General features: G+C 35.1%; 1 protein-coding gene across 3 annotated transcripts in view; it reads left to right on the plus strand.

Moving 5' to 3' along the window:
- Window positions 1–14,417, plus strand: part of U2SURP (U2 snRNP associated SURP domain containing) — a 42,755-nt gene that overhangs the window by 19,981 nt on the left and 8,357 nt on the right. For all 3 annotated transcript variants that reach the window (XM_021395848.1, XM_021395847.1, XM_021395849.1), the window contains 11 exons: window positions 854–958; window positions 1,906–1,972; window positions 2,070–2,233; window positions 3,260–3,422; window positions 3,951–4,030; window positions 5,110–5,197; window positions 6,211–6,333; window positions 8,181–8,337; window positions 9,124–9,219; window positions 9,802–9,868; window positions 11,024–11,186. In XM_021395848.1, the coding sequence (XP_021251523.1) occupies window positions 854–958; window positions 1,906–1,972; window positions 2,070–2,233; window positions 3,260–3,422; window positions 3,951–4,030; window positions 5,110–5,197; window positions 6,211–6,333; window positions 8,181–8,337; window positions 9,124–9,219; window positions 9,802–9,868; window positions 11,024–11,186 (1,273 nt within the window). The remainder of the gene's footprint in view (window positions 1–853; window positions 959–1,905; window positions 1,973–2,069; window positions 2,234–3,259; window positions 3,423–3,950; window positions 4,031–5,109; window positions 5,198–6,210; window positions 6,334–8,180; window positions 8,338–9,123; window positions 9,220–9,801; window positions 9,869–11,023; window positions 11,187–14,417) is intronic.

The following is a 14,417-nucleotide window of genomic DNA, read 5'->3' on the forward strand; positions in this document are numbered from 1 at the left end:
TTATTTATAAAGCTTATGTAACACTGTATATACAAATATATATAAGCTGTTAGCACACTTATAAATGAATTCACATTTTCAAATGTGGCTTCAGAAACATGCAGTTAATTCAAATATGCTTCTTGCTTGTCTCAGGAAGTTGTGCTGAATAAAATGAATGCAGATTTTTATGTTTTTTTAATTGTGATTTGGTTCTCTCGAGTGTGTTAGGAAGGAAGCACTGAGTGGTATGACATGGAATGATGAACAGTTTTGTTCAGCGTCTCATCCTTGAGTCTTGACCAAAAAGTGGTTACCCAAATTTAATGGGAACACTGCTCTGTTTGGCATCAAGGCAGCTATTTGCTTTTCCATTTGTTCTTGAATAGTTTGAAAGCTGAGTGCAGTTTCTGCTGAATATTCAAAACCACTTGTATTTAGTTTTGAACACAGTATTCAGCCATTTGTACGTTTGTAGAACGTCAGTTAACACTTGGGTCTTAGTACTAGATACATTAGGTGAGGGCTAAAATTTTTAGAGTTAATTGCTCTTTGGTGCTCAGTTGCCCGTTTTGTGCATAAGGACTATTGAGCTTCTCCTAAGCAGGAGATGGTTGTAGGCTAAGCTGTGGAAATTCAGGAATGAGGTTTCCTTCAAAGTTCTTACTCGAGCGCTCTTAGGCATGTTTTTATTTTAGAGTGCTCGTGTCTGTGATGCAAGGCTATAATTCGTTCCATGTTATCTTATCTTCTGTACAGTCCATAACAATACAGCAAAATAAACTCCTGCACAGTTATAGTATCTTAGGTGGAGTGTAGCTTTATATAGTGTTAGGTCTGAATCAATTTTTCTTTAACTGTGTTGTTGTTGTAGGAATTTGCTCGCACTGATACATCGAATGATAGAGTTTGTGGTACGGGAAGGGCCTATGTTTGAAGCCATGATCATGAATCGAGAAATCAACAACCCAATGTTCAGGTGCTTATTGCGTTGCTTTAATTTGAGATTGTGTTAATTATTTTTGCTGTAGCTAGTGTTTTGCATTTCTGAACTGCTAATAGGAATTGGTTTTACTGTGTCTATTTTTGTGTGCAGTTTTAAATTTTGAAGAAATGTACTTCTCAAGCTAATGCTTATGCTGTCATTGTATGATGATACACTTTTATTTTGATACTAATGTATAAAAATATTCTGTATATACAATACGAAGTATTTGCACGTATATTAAAAATATTTAATTCCTATTTATCTGAGAAATTCAGCGTAATCTGTGGAAGTAGTAGCATACATTTAAAAAAGCAAACTAAATAAAATAGAATCTCTTCAAAAGCAAACAGAATAACTCAATGGAAACTAATCTTCCCAGAGCCTAATTTCTAGAGTCTAATTTCCTGTAGCAAGGAGATTATTTTCATTTGATGTCAGTACAGATAGGATTGAACTTGAGCTGGCATAGTGAAGTTGTGAGAACTTCCCATTGTTGTCATTAATGGAGTTTAAGATCTATTTCTACAATTCTTTTGAAGTGCAATAAGAAAAATGTAATTCGTGGAAATACGAATTTTCTGGTTTTATTTGTGGTAAGGTTGAAGTGTTCTTTATGATTTAATGTACAAATGGAGCAAAGTACACAGGCTGAAGTAAAACATCTGGCCGTTTAAAAATACTGTGGGTTTTTCTCTGATCTTGTCAGAGTGTTCTGATGGCTTATGGGTGAAAAAGTCATTTAATATGCAGACTGAGCAGCCTGACTGTGTACCTGTGAGTTCCTCAGCTTGTGCCAAGGCTGCAGTAGCTCCAACAGTGACTGTACACTGAGGTGGGATTGTGAACAGGGCTTGGGTATATTTGTGATGGCTTCCTTCGAATTTTATCAAGTTAATTAACTTCCAGTATGTTTTGTGTCTCTCTCTTCTCTGGTCTAGGTTTCTGTTTGAAAACCAGACTCCAGCCCATGTGTATTATAGATGGAAGCTTTATTCAATTCTTCAGGTAAGCAGAACTTTTAGTGTCAGTTTGTAACTTCAAGAATTGTGAATTAAAAGTAAACAAACAAAACCAAGCCAAATAAAAAACTTGCTCTTTACAGGGAGATGCTCCAACCAAGTGGAGGACAGAAGATTTCCGTATGTTCAAAAATGGATCATTTTGGAGGCCACCGCCACTGAATCCTTATTTACATGGGATGTCAGAAGAGCAAGAAACAGAGGCGTTTGTGGAGGAACCGAACAAGAAGGGTGCACTTAAGGAGGAGTATGAACTCTGAACCTCATTATTTTTTGTTTCAGTGCCTTTTTGATGATACTTAGTGCTAAATACATTCTGGATTTTGTTAAATTTGTCATCACTGAGCCATGAGTTCTTTCAGTGGAATGGGATGTTAAGCCTTTGTTTGAAGGGGATAGGGAGGATGAGAGACCGCGTTTTCTGTTCCTATCTCTTAGTGAAGTTATAGAACACTGATCTCAGCATTCTAGGAACTGAATGAACTAAACAATCATTATAATCTTAAATTTATTGATGTTATTATTCCGAAATTAAAATAGGGAGTGATTACTGATTAGCAGAAAGGAAGAGACTGAGTTCTTTGCCATGAATTTTAGATGTGATAGGAATGGCTATAGTACTAGAAATACATACTTGATTTCTTAAATTTTGCTGTCATTGATCCAAGTGTATTCATACCCTGTGGATTTTTCTTCATTTTGTCCTTTTCATCGTAATTAGTGGCACAAGTTGTGGTTCTGAAGTATTACATATATATTACGTATTATGTAATTCATTTTCCTTTTTGGAAAGTTTAAAAAGATGTTCTTTTAAAAGTGATTTCTTTATATTGAATTGATTTCTTCCAGGTTTTCTTGGAGGAATTGCTTCCTACTGGCTTTCTGAATCTGATGATTCTAATTCCACAGCAGAAATTACTTACACACCTTCCATTAATTTGTTTTCATTTAGGCTTAAACTATGTTCAAAAAAATTATTATTTGATTGGATATATTCTGTATTAGCTGTTTGTCAGCTATTTTTTCTTCATTTTTATTTGTAGTCAATACTTCAATGGTGAATTTTTTGTGTATTGTTCATTTATGTGATGAACATGTGCTCATTGATGTATGTTGTTATGAGTGGAAAAAAAAAAAAGCTCAGGAGCAGGATTGAAAAGTATTTTAAACTTCTTTAGTCCTGAAAACAGCAGAATCAAAACCATTATTTAATAAAAGTTCCCGAGAATACTGCTAATTTTATATTGAAAGTATTATAATCCTTCTGTTGCAGACAGAGAGACAAGCTAGAGGAAATATTGCGTGGGTTAACTCCTCGAAAGAATGATATTGGCGATGCTATGGTTTTCTGTCTAAATAATGCAGAAGCTGCTGAAGAAATTGTAGACTGCATTACAGAGTCGTTGTCCATTCTGAAGACTCCTCTTCCTAAGAAGGTGTGGAGATTGTGTGTAATCGTACTTCTGGTTTTTGGGGAAGAGCTCAATTAACAAACCGTGCGCGCGCGTAGTTTGCAAGCACTATTTCATAAGTTTTAGGTAGTGTTAAGGCTTCATATTAAGACCAGACCTGGAATTTATGTATGGATTGTTGTTGTATTTTTGTAATTTGACTACTATTCTGACTGGAATTGCTTATAAATAATGCTCTGCCTTGCTCTGACATTGGGAACAGCAGAGCAATCTATCCAAAAATAAGAAATAGTAACTGGAATGCTGCAATCTGTCTTTTGTAATATTAGGTAAAGAGTATACTCACTGTTACCATGTGGTTAGCAGCCTGTGATGTAACAGGGGACTAATTGCACCTTAGTATGTATATTAACAACACATGTGCATTATATTTAGTTCTAATTTCATACTTCTAGATAGTTCAGACCATCTTGTATCATATCTAGAAAATGCATATATTTTCAGGATAATTAAACTCTAATGTTATCTTAATTTGAGTGTTCTTTTTTGTAGATTGCGAGATTATATCTGGTGTCAGATGTGCTGTACAACTCTTCAGCTAAAGTTGCAAATGCTTCCTACTACAGAAAATTGTAAGTATAATATTTTAGATGATTGCTGATTAAGGAGGAGTATCCTTAAATTCAGTTTTGTGCGTCTCTGGATAAATGTGCTAGTAGAGAAATTCACACATGTCACTGAAGATACCATTGCAACAGTGGTAGTTTGATATCTTTTTACATGAAACTGTAAGATGCAGCACATTAATGCATAGGATGCTTTGTAATACAAACAAAAAAAAACCAAAAGGCCATAAGCCTTGTATGTGATCTATGCAAGCGTTGGCTTGCTTGGAACCTTGTATAAATGAGGATAACTGATAAGCATCTGATAAGCACAGAGGCTGTACATAATATTCCAGGTATGGTGTAGCAAAGCATCTTTGCAAAGGAATGAGCTTTTGAATTAGAGTTTATAATTTCAGAAGTGATTATTTGTGGGTTTTTTTCCAATTCTTCACCAAATTTTGAGACCTTACAAGGGGTTTATGTACTTTGTTTCTAAGGTGCTGAGCAGAATTTACCGAAAGTGTACAAGGGAAAGAACCTTTGCTCTGTATAGATATTTGATTTTGTTTATTGCCTGGAGTATCATGAATGTTATGGCAGCATGATGGGGCACAACATTCAACATGTTGTGGAAGTGTAGTGATTGCAAATCATGCTTCTTGTCGCAGCGTGTCCTTGCTTTCCTCGTTTATTTTTTGCATGTTAAGGGAAACTCAAAGAGAAGCAAAGGAGCTGTTACTTATTGCTTTCGTTGAGGGCCTTTCATTGAGAGAACAGAAACATAACTAAGAATTAAAAAAAAGAGTTTTGAGATCATTCTTTGATTTTGTGTAGGTTTATAAAACGCCTTTTATCCTCCTCCGATTTTTCAGGCTATATAAAAAAGACTGCAGCAGATGTGAAGATCTCCATAGCTCTGTTGTTGTCAAAACTGATTTAATATGTAGTAACTATATTTACCTTGTAATTCAGTTTAAGCTGAATATAGGGATTGGAATCTTGTGCTTTTGAGTCCTGTGTCCCAGGTACTTTCAAGACTTATGTATGTCCAGAAAAGATATATTACAAAGTTTAACTAAAGAAATGTATATGTTTAATTCTAGTTTTGAAACAAAATTATGTCAGATATTCTCTGATCTCAATGCTACTTACCGTACAATACAAGGCCATTTACAGTCTGAAAATTTCAAGGTATGTATTACATTGTTATTTACATGACATAGAAGTCAAATACACAGATGTTCCTGCGCAAGCCATTGAATACTAGGATGGGCAGTTTAAGCCTCAAGCTTCATAATTAAGCTTTATCAAAAGAAAGTTGTTTCCTTTCTTGCAAAAATAGCCTTGAAATTAACTTCGGTCTTTTGAAATTATTGAAGAAGCAGCAGCTTTTCTATTTCACGCTTCTTGCCTTCTCTTCTGGAGAGAAATATAAATGAAATGTTGGGAAGACAACTAGCGTATGAGAAATTAAATGTACCGCTAGGTGGATAGTAGTGGAGCATAGAGTATATCTGGTACTTAGGTTGTGCCAGCATGGTTGCTTAGATTCTTAATTACTTTAGGACCACCTATATTTCACTTTCAAAAATAAATTTTTGCTGCTTTGTGTTGAAAGAAACTTCTGGACTTAAGCATAAATTAGCTTTTAAATATTTTTGCTGTTAATTAGGCGGCCTATTGTTTTGAGGCTTGATAAGGAGCGTGACCACATGTGTAATTAAGAATAATTTTTTCAAATAGTGTTCAGCTTCTCCATTCCATATGCATAGCCCTGCTCTTCCTTCTATTCCTTCTACTGTTTTAGTGATGCAGTTTTTTCTTTTTTGGTTATTTTTTAAAAATTTGAAGCTTAAATATGAAGTTTACAGTGTAGTTGATTTTTCTGTGTTAAGGTTTATATCTTTGTTCTTCTACCTTCGTTCCCAGTTGCTCTGGATTGAAAATCAGCTTTAGTTATCTGGTATTTTAAAACCATTATATACTTCACTTCTCACTCAAGTGAGATTTAGAGAAAAGAAAAAAGAAAATCCTAATGTATTTATTCTTTGTTACTTGCCTTGCCAGCATAGTATCATCATAGTATGTTCCTGTATGGAACTTGTTAGGACTATTTTTACAATAATAGCTTTCTATGGTGTATTTCCAATCACTTACAATTTCTTAATACCAACTTATTAGCTCTTTTTTCCTATTGCTTCTAGCAACGGGTAATGACATGCTTCCGAGCATGGGAAGACTGGGCAATCTATCCAGAACCGTTTTTGATCAAACTACAGAATATTTTCTTGGGGCTTGTAAATATCATGGAAGACAAAGAAACCGAGGTAAGTGTCCTTAGTGGTGCAAGCAGATGGCAAGAGAAAATGTGTAAACATAAAATAAAACTGGCAAGGAATATTTTAATACCTTTGTTAGGGTAAATAATGCTGTTATTTGTGTTAGTAATTTGTGGATTTTGATTAATCTTTGTGGTATTAACATGCTTAGGTAGCACCACAACCCTTTTTTAACATCAAAACCTTTGTCTTAAAGACAGATGTAACATATGCTCAGACGCAAATATTGTTTAATGTTTTTATGTATCTACAGCTTGTGGATAAGATGCTCCACCAAATTGCTTTCTGAAACCATTTCAGAGCAAAGACGAGGGCAGAATGATAGGCATTTTTTTATGTATTGGCAATACTCTGTAGTGTCTGCGAATTCTGAGTTAGATTTTCAAGCGTTAGTTTTAGTTTTTGAGAATTCTGAATAATGTGGTGTAGGGAAACTGTTAGATTGTGGCTTGAACTGGTGATAGAGCACCTGGTGAAGGAGTGTGGCTGGTCCAGGGAGCATGGGCAAATTGTTTGCAGCTGTGCTCCCCACCTGACCAGAAGGGGTGAACCCAGGGTGGAGCCAACCCCAGACTCATGTATGGGCCAGGCACTGTAGGGAGAGCATCTCTTGGACCTAGGCTGCTTCCTGAGGAGGAATGCTGCATAGCCAGAGAGCCCCTTCACCAGACAAGTGAGTTCCATTCTTCCTTCTGTGTATAGCTGTTGGCCTACATGCAAATGCTTTGCCTGGTATTGCCAAGAATCTGTCAGAAGTACATTTGCTTCTTCATAAGCAGAATGCTTGGGATCTAGTTAAATGAGCCATCAAGTTTCTTTTTGCATGAGTGTCATGGTTATTTTAAAGGAGCCATTTCATCTTTCCTTAATTTGAAAGGAAAGACTTGCGATAGATCATTTGCACTGGTGGTATTCTGCATTGATCTTTGTGTTGTATTAGAGCAAAAAGTTGCTAACTTTATAGTTGTGTTACAGCATGTATATCTTTTCTTTCTTTTTTTCTTCCCCCCTGGATAAGGAGTTATTTTAAACAGGATAGGTAGTGAGTTTTATTGACTGCCTAGAATAGTGACATGTCAACTGTTATTCAATATTTTGAAGCTCAGTGCTTAAAAATTCTAGAATACCATTAGCACTGAATGAACGTGTACTTATTTGTTTAAAGTTTTATTTCCAGTGTCTTGATTCTCTTTAAATAATATTTAAATCAATAGATGTAAGTTTAGGATAAACTCATTTTGTAATTCTTTGGAAACATAGCTTTCAGGATAGCAGGTGAATTGCTATATTGGAAAATTAGGTATTGCCCTTTGCAATAAAACTAAGAAAATATGCCCACGCAAACAACAGTGCCTGTACCTGATCTTTTAGAAATTACGCGTAGATATATTTTTCACTTACATGTGATCTGAAATTCTGTGTTCTTGCTGAATAGTTGATTCTTGACAGTTCAAATGGCTGGTTCTCAGGAAATCTTACATATGTAGTAAGTGTAATCTGTCTAATTGGCTCATTTTGAGCTAACCTTCAGTTTAATGTTTTATTTGGAACAGAAAATTATTGGGAATGATATTACAAAGTTTCCAGTATGTTGTGAACAAATTCCAGGTTCTTGCTTATCATTTTGTATAGGATGATAATGTCATACTTTTCTTCTGCAATAAGCAACTGTACTTGGTAGCAAAAATTATGTTGAGTTTTTTTGGTGTTCCAAGTCTTTTGAAGCTATTCTCTTAAATGAATAAATAATTGGAGAAATAAAGACAAACAACTTAGATTTATTCTTTAGTTTATTCAATCTTTAGGTAGACTTATTGGATATTATTTTATTTCAGGAAGTACCAGATGATCTTGATGGTGCTCCCATTGAGGAAGAGCTTGATGGTGCTCCATTAGAAGATGTGGATGGAATTCCTATTGATGCTGCTCCTATTGATGATCTGGATGGAGTTCCTATTAAATCGTTGGATGATGATCTGGATGGAGTACCTTGTATGAAATATTTCAACTTCACTTGCCGTTTAAAGCTTCAATTTTTGATTATCAGTGTTATTATTTTTTTTTGTTTACATATACAGCCAAAAATTAACCTGGCATCCTGACAGAGTCATAGAATGGCTTAGTTTGGAAACGGTGTTAAAGCCTATCCAGTTCCAGTTCCTCTGCTATGGGCAGGGGTGCCACCCACTAGTTCAGGGCTGTATCCACAATTTCTCTGGGCAACCTGTGCCAGTGCATCACCAGCCTCATAGTGAAGAATTTCCTCCTGATATGTAAATCTCCCTTCTTTCAGATTAAAATCATTCACCCTTGTCCTGTCACTATCTGCCAGTGTAGAAAGTTGATCTCTGTCCTGTTCATGAGCTCCCTTCAAGTACTGGAGGGGCCACAATGAGGTCTCCCTGGACCTTTCTCTTCTCCAAGCTAAAGCAGCCCAACTCTCAACTTGTCTTCATAGGAGAAGGGCTCTAGCCCTCTTGATAATCTTTGTGGCCACCTCTGGACACCTCCAGCAACCTGGATGCATGTAGTTTAGTAACTACTTAATTTCAATTTATCCTAGGAGGAATCAGTTTAAAAATTTCTTTTAGATTGTAATTTTTTGGGATACATGATACATAGAAGGACATCAGGTTCCAAACACTAATTTCTTTTCTTTGGAATTAATGAAGTGGTATAATAAACTTCAAGATTAGCATCAAACTGTTATGTAAGAATTTTTAAGTTAGAATTTTTGAAGAGCTTTGGAAATGATTTTTCTGGGTCTGTTTCCAACAGTGGATACGACTGAAGACTCAAAAAAGAATGAGCCTATATTTAAAGTTGCTCCTTCAAAGTGGGAAGCAGTGGATGAATCAGAATTGGAAGCTCAAGGTTAGTTTTCAAAGTATCTGTTAAAAGGCCATTTTCCTTAGTAGGCTGACAGTTTAAATTCGGTTACTGACTTCATGATAACTTTCAACTGCTCTGTTTGAAAGTGCTAATATGATTTCTGTAATAATGCAGCGCAGTTTTCAGTTGTGAGTCTCTTTTTTTTTTTGGTTGTGTCTTCAGTGAAGGAGTTAGTGTATTGTTTATATTTATGTACTTCAGTAGCCTGCCAGCCTTTAAAACTGATTTCCAGTTCGTTATGAGTAAATACTGGAAAAATTAGAGTATTTTGGCAGTCTTTTTCTGAATATGTTTGTGAAAGTTAAGATTTTACAAGCTAACAAATTCTTAACTGCTTCTGAAAGGTTTACTGACAAGATAGGTGAGGTAAGTGGATATCTCTATAAGCAGTATATATCCTGAGAAGGTGTAATTTGGAATACTTACGAATTAAGTAGTCTGTATTAAGTGCTAGATGCTGTAAATTTTTATCATATTGTGATTTTTTTCATGCCTACAAATAGGAATTTTCAGTTAAGGTTATAGCTTTTTCTGTTGTTGAAATTCTCTTATTGTGTTTTCTAGCTGTTACCACTTCTAAATGGGAGCTTTTTGACCAACATGAAGAATCTGAGGAGGAAGAAATTCCAAAGTAAATATTTGGATTTTTTCTTCTAATCTTTGTCTAGCATTTCCCTTTATAAACAAGTATTTTTACTGAAACTTAGGGTGCAACTTAAGTTATGAAAACATTTTAAACACATATTTGCATTGGCATTGTAACTTGCTAGCATGTTACTTTTCAAGTTGTTTTTGCTTAAAATCTCAAAAATTGAGGACACGTGAATACATTTTCATCAGTATGAGAAATTATTTATTTTCTACCTTTGAGGTTGAGTGTCTTGATAATCCTTTTGTTAGATGTTTTTTACAAGAGCAGAACAAAAGAGATGTTCTAAGTAGGAAAATAAGAAAATAGATTCCGGATTTTAGTGCAGCATGCTTTTAGCCCCTGTAAACATGTTAAAATACTCATTTTGGTAGAGCTGTTAACCATTTTCTTTAAAATGATAATGATTTGTTTACTTATTTAATGTTAAATAGTTAGAACTAGGGTAGTATTTACAGTTTAGTGATCTTGAATGTCAAACTTATTTGAAAGGATCTGAAACTCTGCCTTCTCTCTGTACACAAAAGAATGAATAATATTCTGATGTGTAGATGCTAGTGGACTTCATACCATCTGTTGTTTTTGAGCAGTCTTCTACTTTGTTCTTTAGGCAAATAGAGAGCATCTGTTAGTAATGCTCTGAACGTTTTACTGCCTTATGTGTTGTGCTGTGGCACTCTAGCGGCCAGTCTGGGAATATCATATCAAATATTTGCCATGTTTGAGGTTTGCTTCCAAAAAGAAAGGGTGTAGGTAATTTTGTTCTTTAATAGCACTAATTGTATCTGAAAAGCGTGATTACAGTACTTACAAATTTTGTTGAAGTAATGAACTTGTCTTGTAACTGAGTTCCCTCTGGATTTGCTGACTGTTAATTTGAAGAATTCTTTTCCATTCTGTGTATGTGAAAAATGTAAATTATCTGAGGAATAAAAGCTAATGATATAATTAAATGAAAATGTAAAGGTATCTGTCTCGCAGATTGAGACACTTTAATAACTGCAGACTGCTACATAATCGTATTTAGCAGATTTCTAAATTAGTAACTAAACACGAAGTAAGTAGTAGAAATGGTAAATTTTGTGACAGATTGTCTTCAGTGTGTACAAACTAATTAATTCTTTGTTTTCTGTAAAGTCAAGAAGAGGAAAGTGAAGATGAGGAAGACACTCAGAGTTCAAAGTCAGAGGAGCAGCACATGTATTCCAATCCTATTAAAGAAGAGATGCCTGAGTCCAAGTCATCAGTCAAATACTCAGAAATGAGTGAAGAGAAGCGTGCCAAACTCCGGGAGATTGAGGTCAGCGTGTGTGTGCTATTTTGTGCCAACTTTCTGTATTTTTCAATTCCCCCTGCCCATAAATTCTCTACATAGTATTGGAAATTATTTTGAAATATTTAAAAATATTGAAATATCATGATTCCTATATACACGTCTTTTTAGTCTGATGTATTTTTATAAAGGTCGGTGTACAGTCTTGCCTTGTTTTTATGTTGACTTAAGATAATGCAGGAAAAATTAGTGGACAAGTCTCATACATTGCCATGCAAATCAGATTTAAAACTACATGCTAATTTCCAGTCTTTATTTGGTATTGAAACTTGTAATGCATTGATACTACCATTTTTTTGTACCTTCTATTCAGTGATTTAAAATGATACTAAAAGGCTGCTAAGCCGCTGTTGCAGTAACATATCTCCAAGTGACAGATAATTCTGAAGGTGGCACTGAACTGCCTACCTATTTGTGCTACAGTGTACTGCTTAGCAAATGAGATATTAGCAAACTCCTGTAATATTCTTCAAAGTTATGCAAGCATTGATGTTATAAAATGTCACACCCTTTGTTCATCCCAAACATGCTTCCATTTCAAAACTCATTTTACCAAAATTAATGGATTGTAACTAACAACTTGTGTGCCTCTTGCTTATCGCAGCAGTGTGAAAGCTCATGGTGCATTTGAAGTAAGTTTTGATTTATTTGAGAGAAGACAAATGAAGTTAAGTCTCACTTAACTCAAGGTGGCAGTAGTTTTGTAGAAAATCCATGTTAGACTAATGAAAGTACAAGCAAAACAAGTTCTCATTTTACTGTAATTATGGTAGCAGTAAAGAAAAGGGCTTATTCCAGGTGGGGGTATCTTCTTGTAAATGTTACCCTTTATAAACATAAATATTTTTACCTTAGCAGTTGTTGAAATAGGTTATGAAGTGATTTATTACAATAGTTATCAGTTTTATACTGAAGCGTTCATAAATGCATCCTCTGTCTGTAATAGATTTAGGTAGTAAACATTGGAGTTCTTTGAATTTATCTTGCCATCTGTATTACCACAAATACCAGAAAAAGAATGTAATTTTTTCATTTTCAAAGCACTTCAGACGCTGTGCTGAAGTACTTAAACTTTTAAATTTCTACACAAATTTATCATTGATAGATGTGTACTTTCTGTATTACTTTAAACTGTTCATGCTGAAAGTTTTTTGGTATGTACCCAATTCCTGCCTAAGAACGCATCTGTTACTGAGTTCAAGGACATGAACTACATTAAAAAAAAAAATAATTAAAAAAAAAATCCCACAAACAAACCACAATTGCTGACTTGAACAGTTACGCCATCTATTATACTGTTAAAAAATGTCATCTGATATCTCTGAAGTCTAATTCTCTAGAATTTTATGTGGTAATTACTATGGAAATCGAAACTAATTTTTTTGTATATTTTTGAAATTTATGCTATACAAACAGCTGTTTCTCTTGGCATAGTTAGTTACGTTTGTTGGCTGGAGGGAAAGGCAAAGTAACAAAGAAGCTTAAGGAACCTAGGCCCTGTCAGCACAGGCTAGATATAGCAGAGATTTCAGGTTATTAACCCTTTGCTTGCATCTATCTTCGTTTTAAAAAAAAAAAAAAAAATTGCTTCAAGAATTGTTTTGAGTTAAGCCTGCATTCTCTCATTTAGATGTATGCGAGACATTTCTGGCAGACTTAACCGATGCAAATCTCCTTAGTTTCAGAAGCTGAAATCACCTGGACACCAGTTTTCAAGCCTTCAAAACACCAGCTGCTTATGTATTGGCTGGTTTTTTTGATACTGTAGGTAGTGACTTTCTGTGGTAACTTGTGGTCTTAACCTCTCTTAGTATAGAAATGCATGTTTTGAAGGTGCAGGAACTTATTTGTAAACAAAATTATGAGGTGGTTAATTCCTTTGAAGTTTACAGATCAGGTCTGTGCTGAAGAAGCGCAGTGCAGGTTTCATCTGCACCAAGAAGCAGGTTTTTCATAAATCCAGCCATATCAGTCCTTGCAAAGTGGTCAGAACTGGAGTAGGTTGTCCTCTTTAGTAGCCACTGAGACCTCAAAGCAATGTCTGATTTCTTAGTTAGAGGTAGAAGACTAATGGTCTTCAGTATTCCTGTTCTGCCTTTCCACCACAGAAGATGTGGGTATGATTCTGTCACACAGTTCTGTGTCTGTACTCTGTCAGCAACCCCCTGCTCAGTGCATACAACAAAGTACTTTTTTCACCAACAAAAGGTGTCATATTTTTTACAACTTATTTTTCCATGAATAGCCAAAGAGGTTTTTCCTGCATGTCACAAAGGAAGACAGTTATTATCTTTACTTTCTTGAACACATAAGATTAAAGTTCTTTCAGGTAGAATTTGGTCTCCAATGGAGAAGGCAGAGGGCGTGAGATAAGAATAGATTAAACAATCCACAAGAGAAGATTGCATCTGAGACCTATTCTGGATTTAAAGGCTCTCTTTATCTTTGTTAAGAAACTGAAATTCCATATAGTGTCCATTATTTCTTTCGGTGGATTATGGTACTTAATGTGCAGAATATTCATTTGCTGTATATTTGTTGATCAAGTCGTAGGAGCTATACGAGGCTTGTAATCATCTCTGTAATGATGTAACTTCTTAATCTATGCAGTCTGAGGAGATTTCTGGATGTAGCTCATTTGAGGCCACTGCAAAATGGCGGAGATAACATAATAAACATCTGAACTCTTTGCAACTTAATAATAACAGATGAAATAAATTGGCCTTTGCATGACCAGTAGTTCTGCTATTTATTGCAGTTCTTCCTTAGAAGATGATTACTATCATAATGCAGCAGAGATTCTGGCCTATTTGAAATCTTCAAATTTACTACTTTTTTTTTTTACAGAAGAACAAGAGTGAAGAATTGCTTAGCTCCAAGACACATGGCATCCTGTGTGTGTGACTGAATATGTCAGGGTTCTGTTAGTGTTGAGAAGGTATTTCAGATCTGCACATAGTACAGCTGTCATCTGTTGTTAATAACATGATAGCTCCAGAAATGACAGTAGCCACAGCTTGTTGGAAAACACAAGCTTCCAAAGTAATATTTTGCTCTGCATCTTTCAAAGACTAGGACTTCTTGCAGCCTTTATTAGGGTGAGTCTCTTTTAAGGAAGAGCAAAACACTTTATGCTGCTCAGAAGTCTACCCTATATGTAATACCTCTAGATTTCAATGCGATTATACATCAAGAAGG

This window comes from Numida meleagris, chromosome 4, assembly GCF_002078875.1.
Source record: "Numida meleagris isolate 19003 breed g44 Domestic line chromosome 4, NumMel1.0, whole genome shotgun sequence".
NCBI lineage: Eukaryota > Metazoa > Chordata > Aves > Galliformes > Numididae > Numida > Numida meleagris.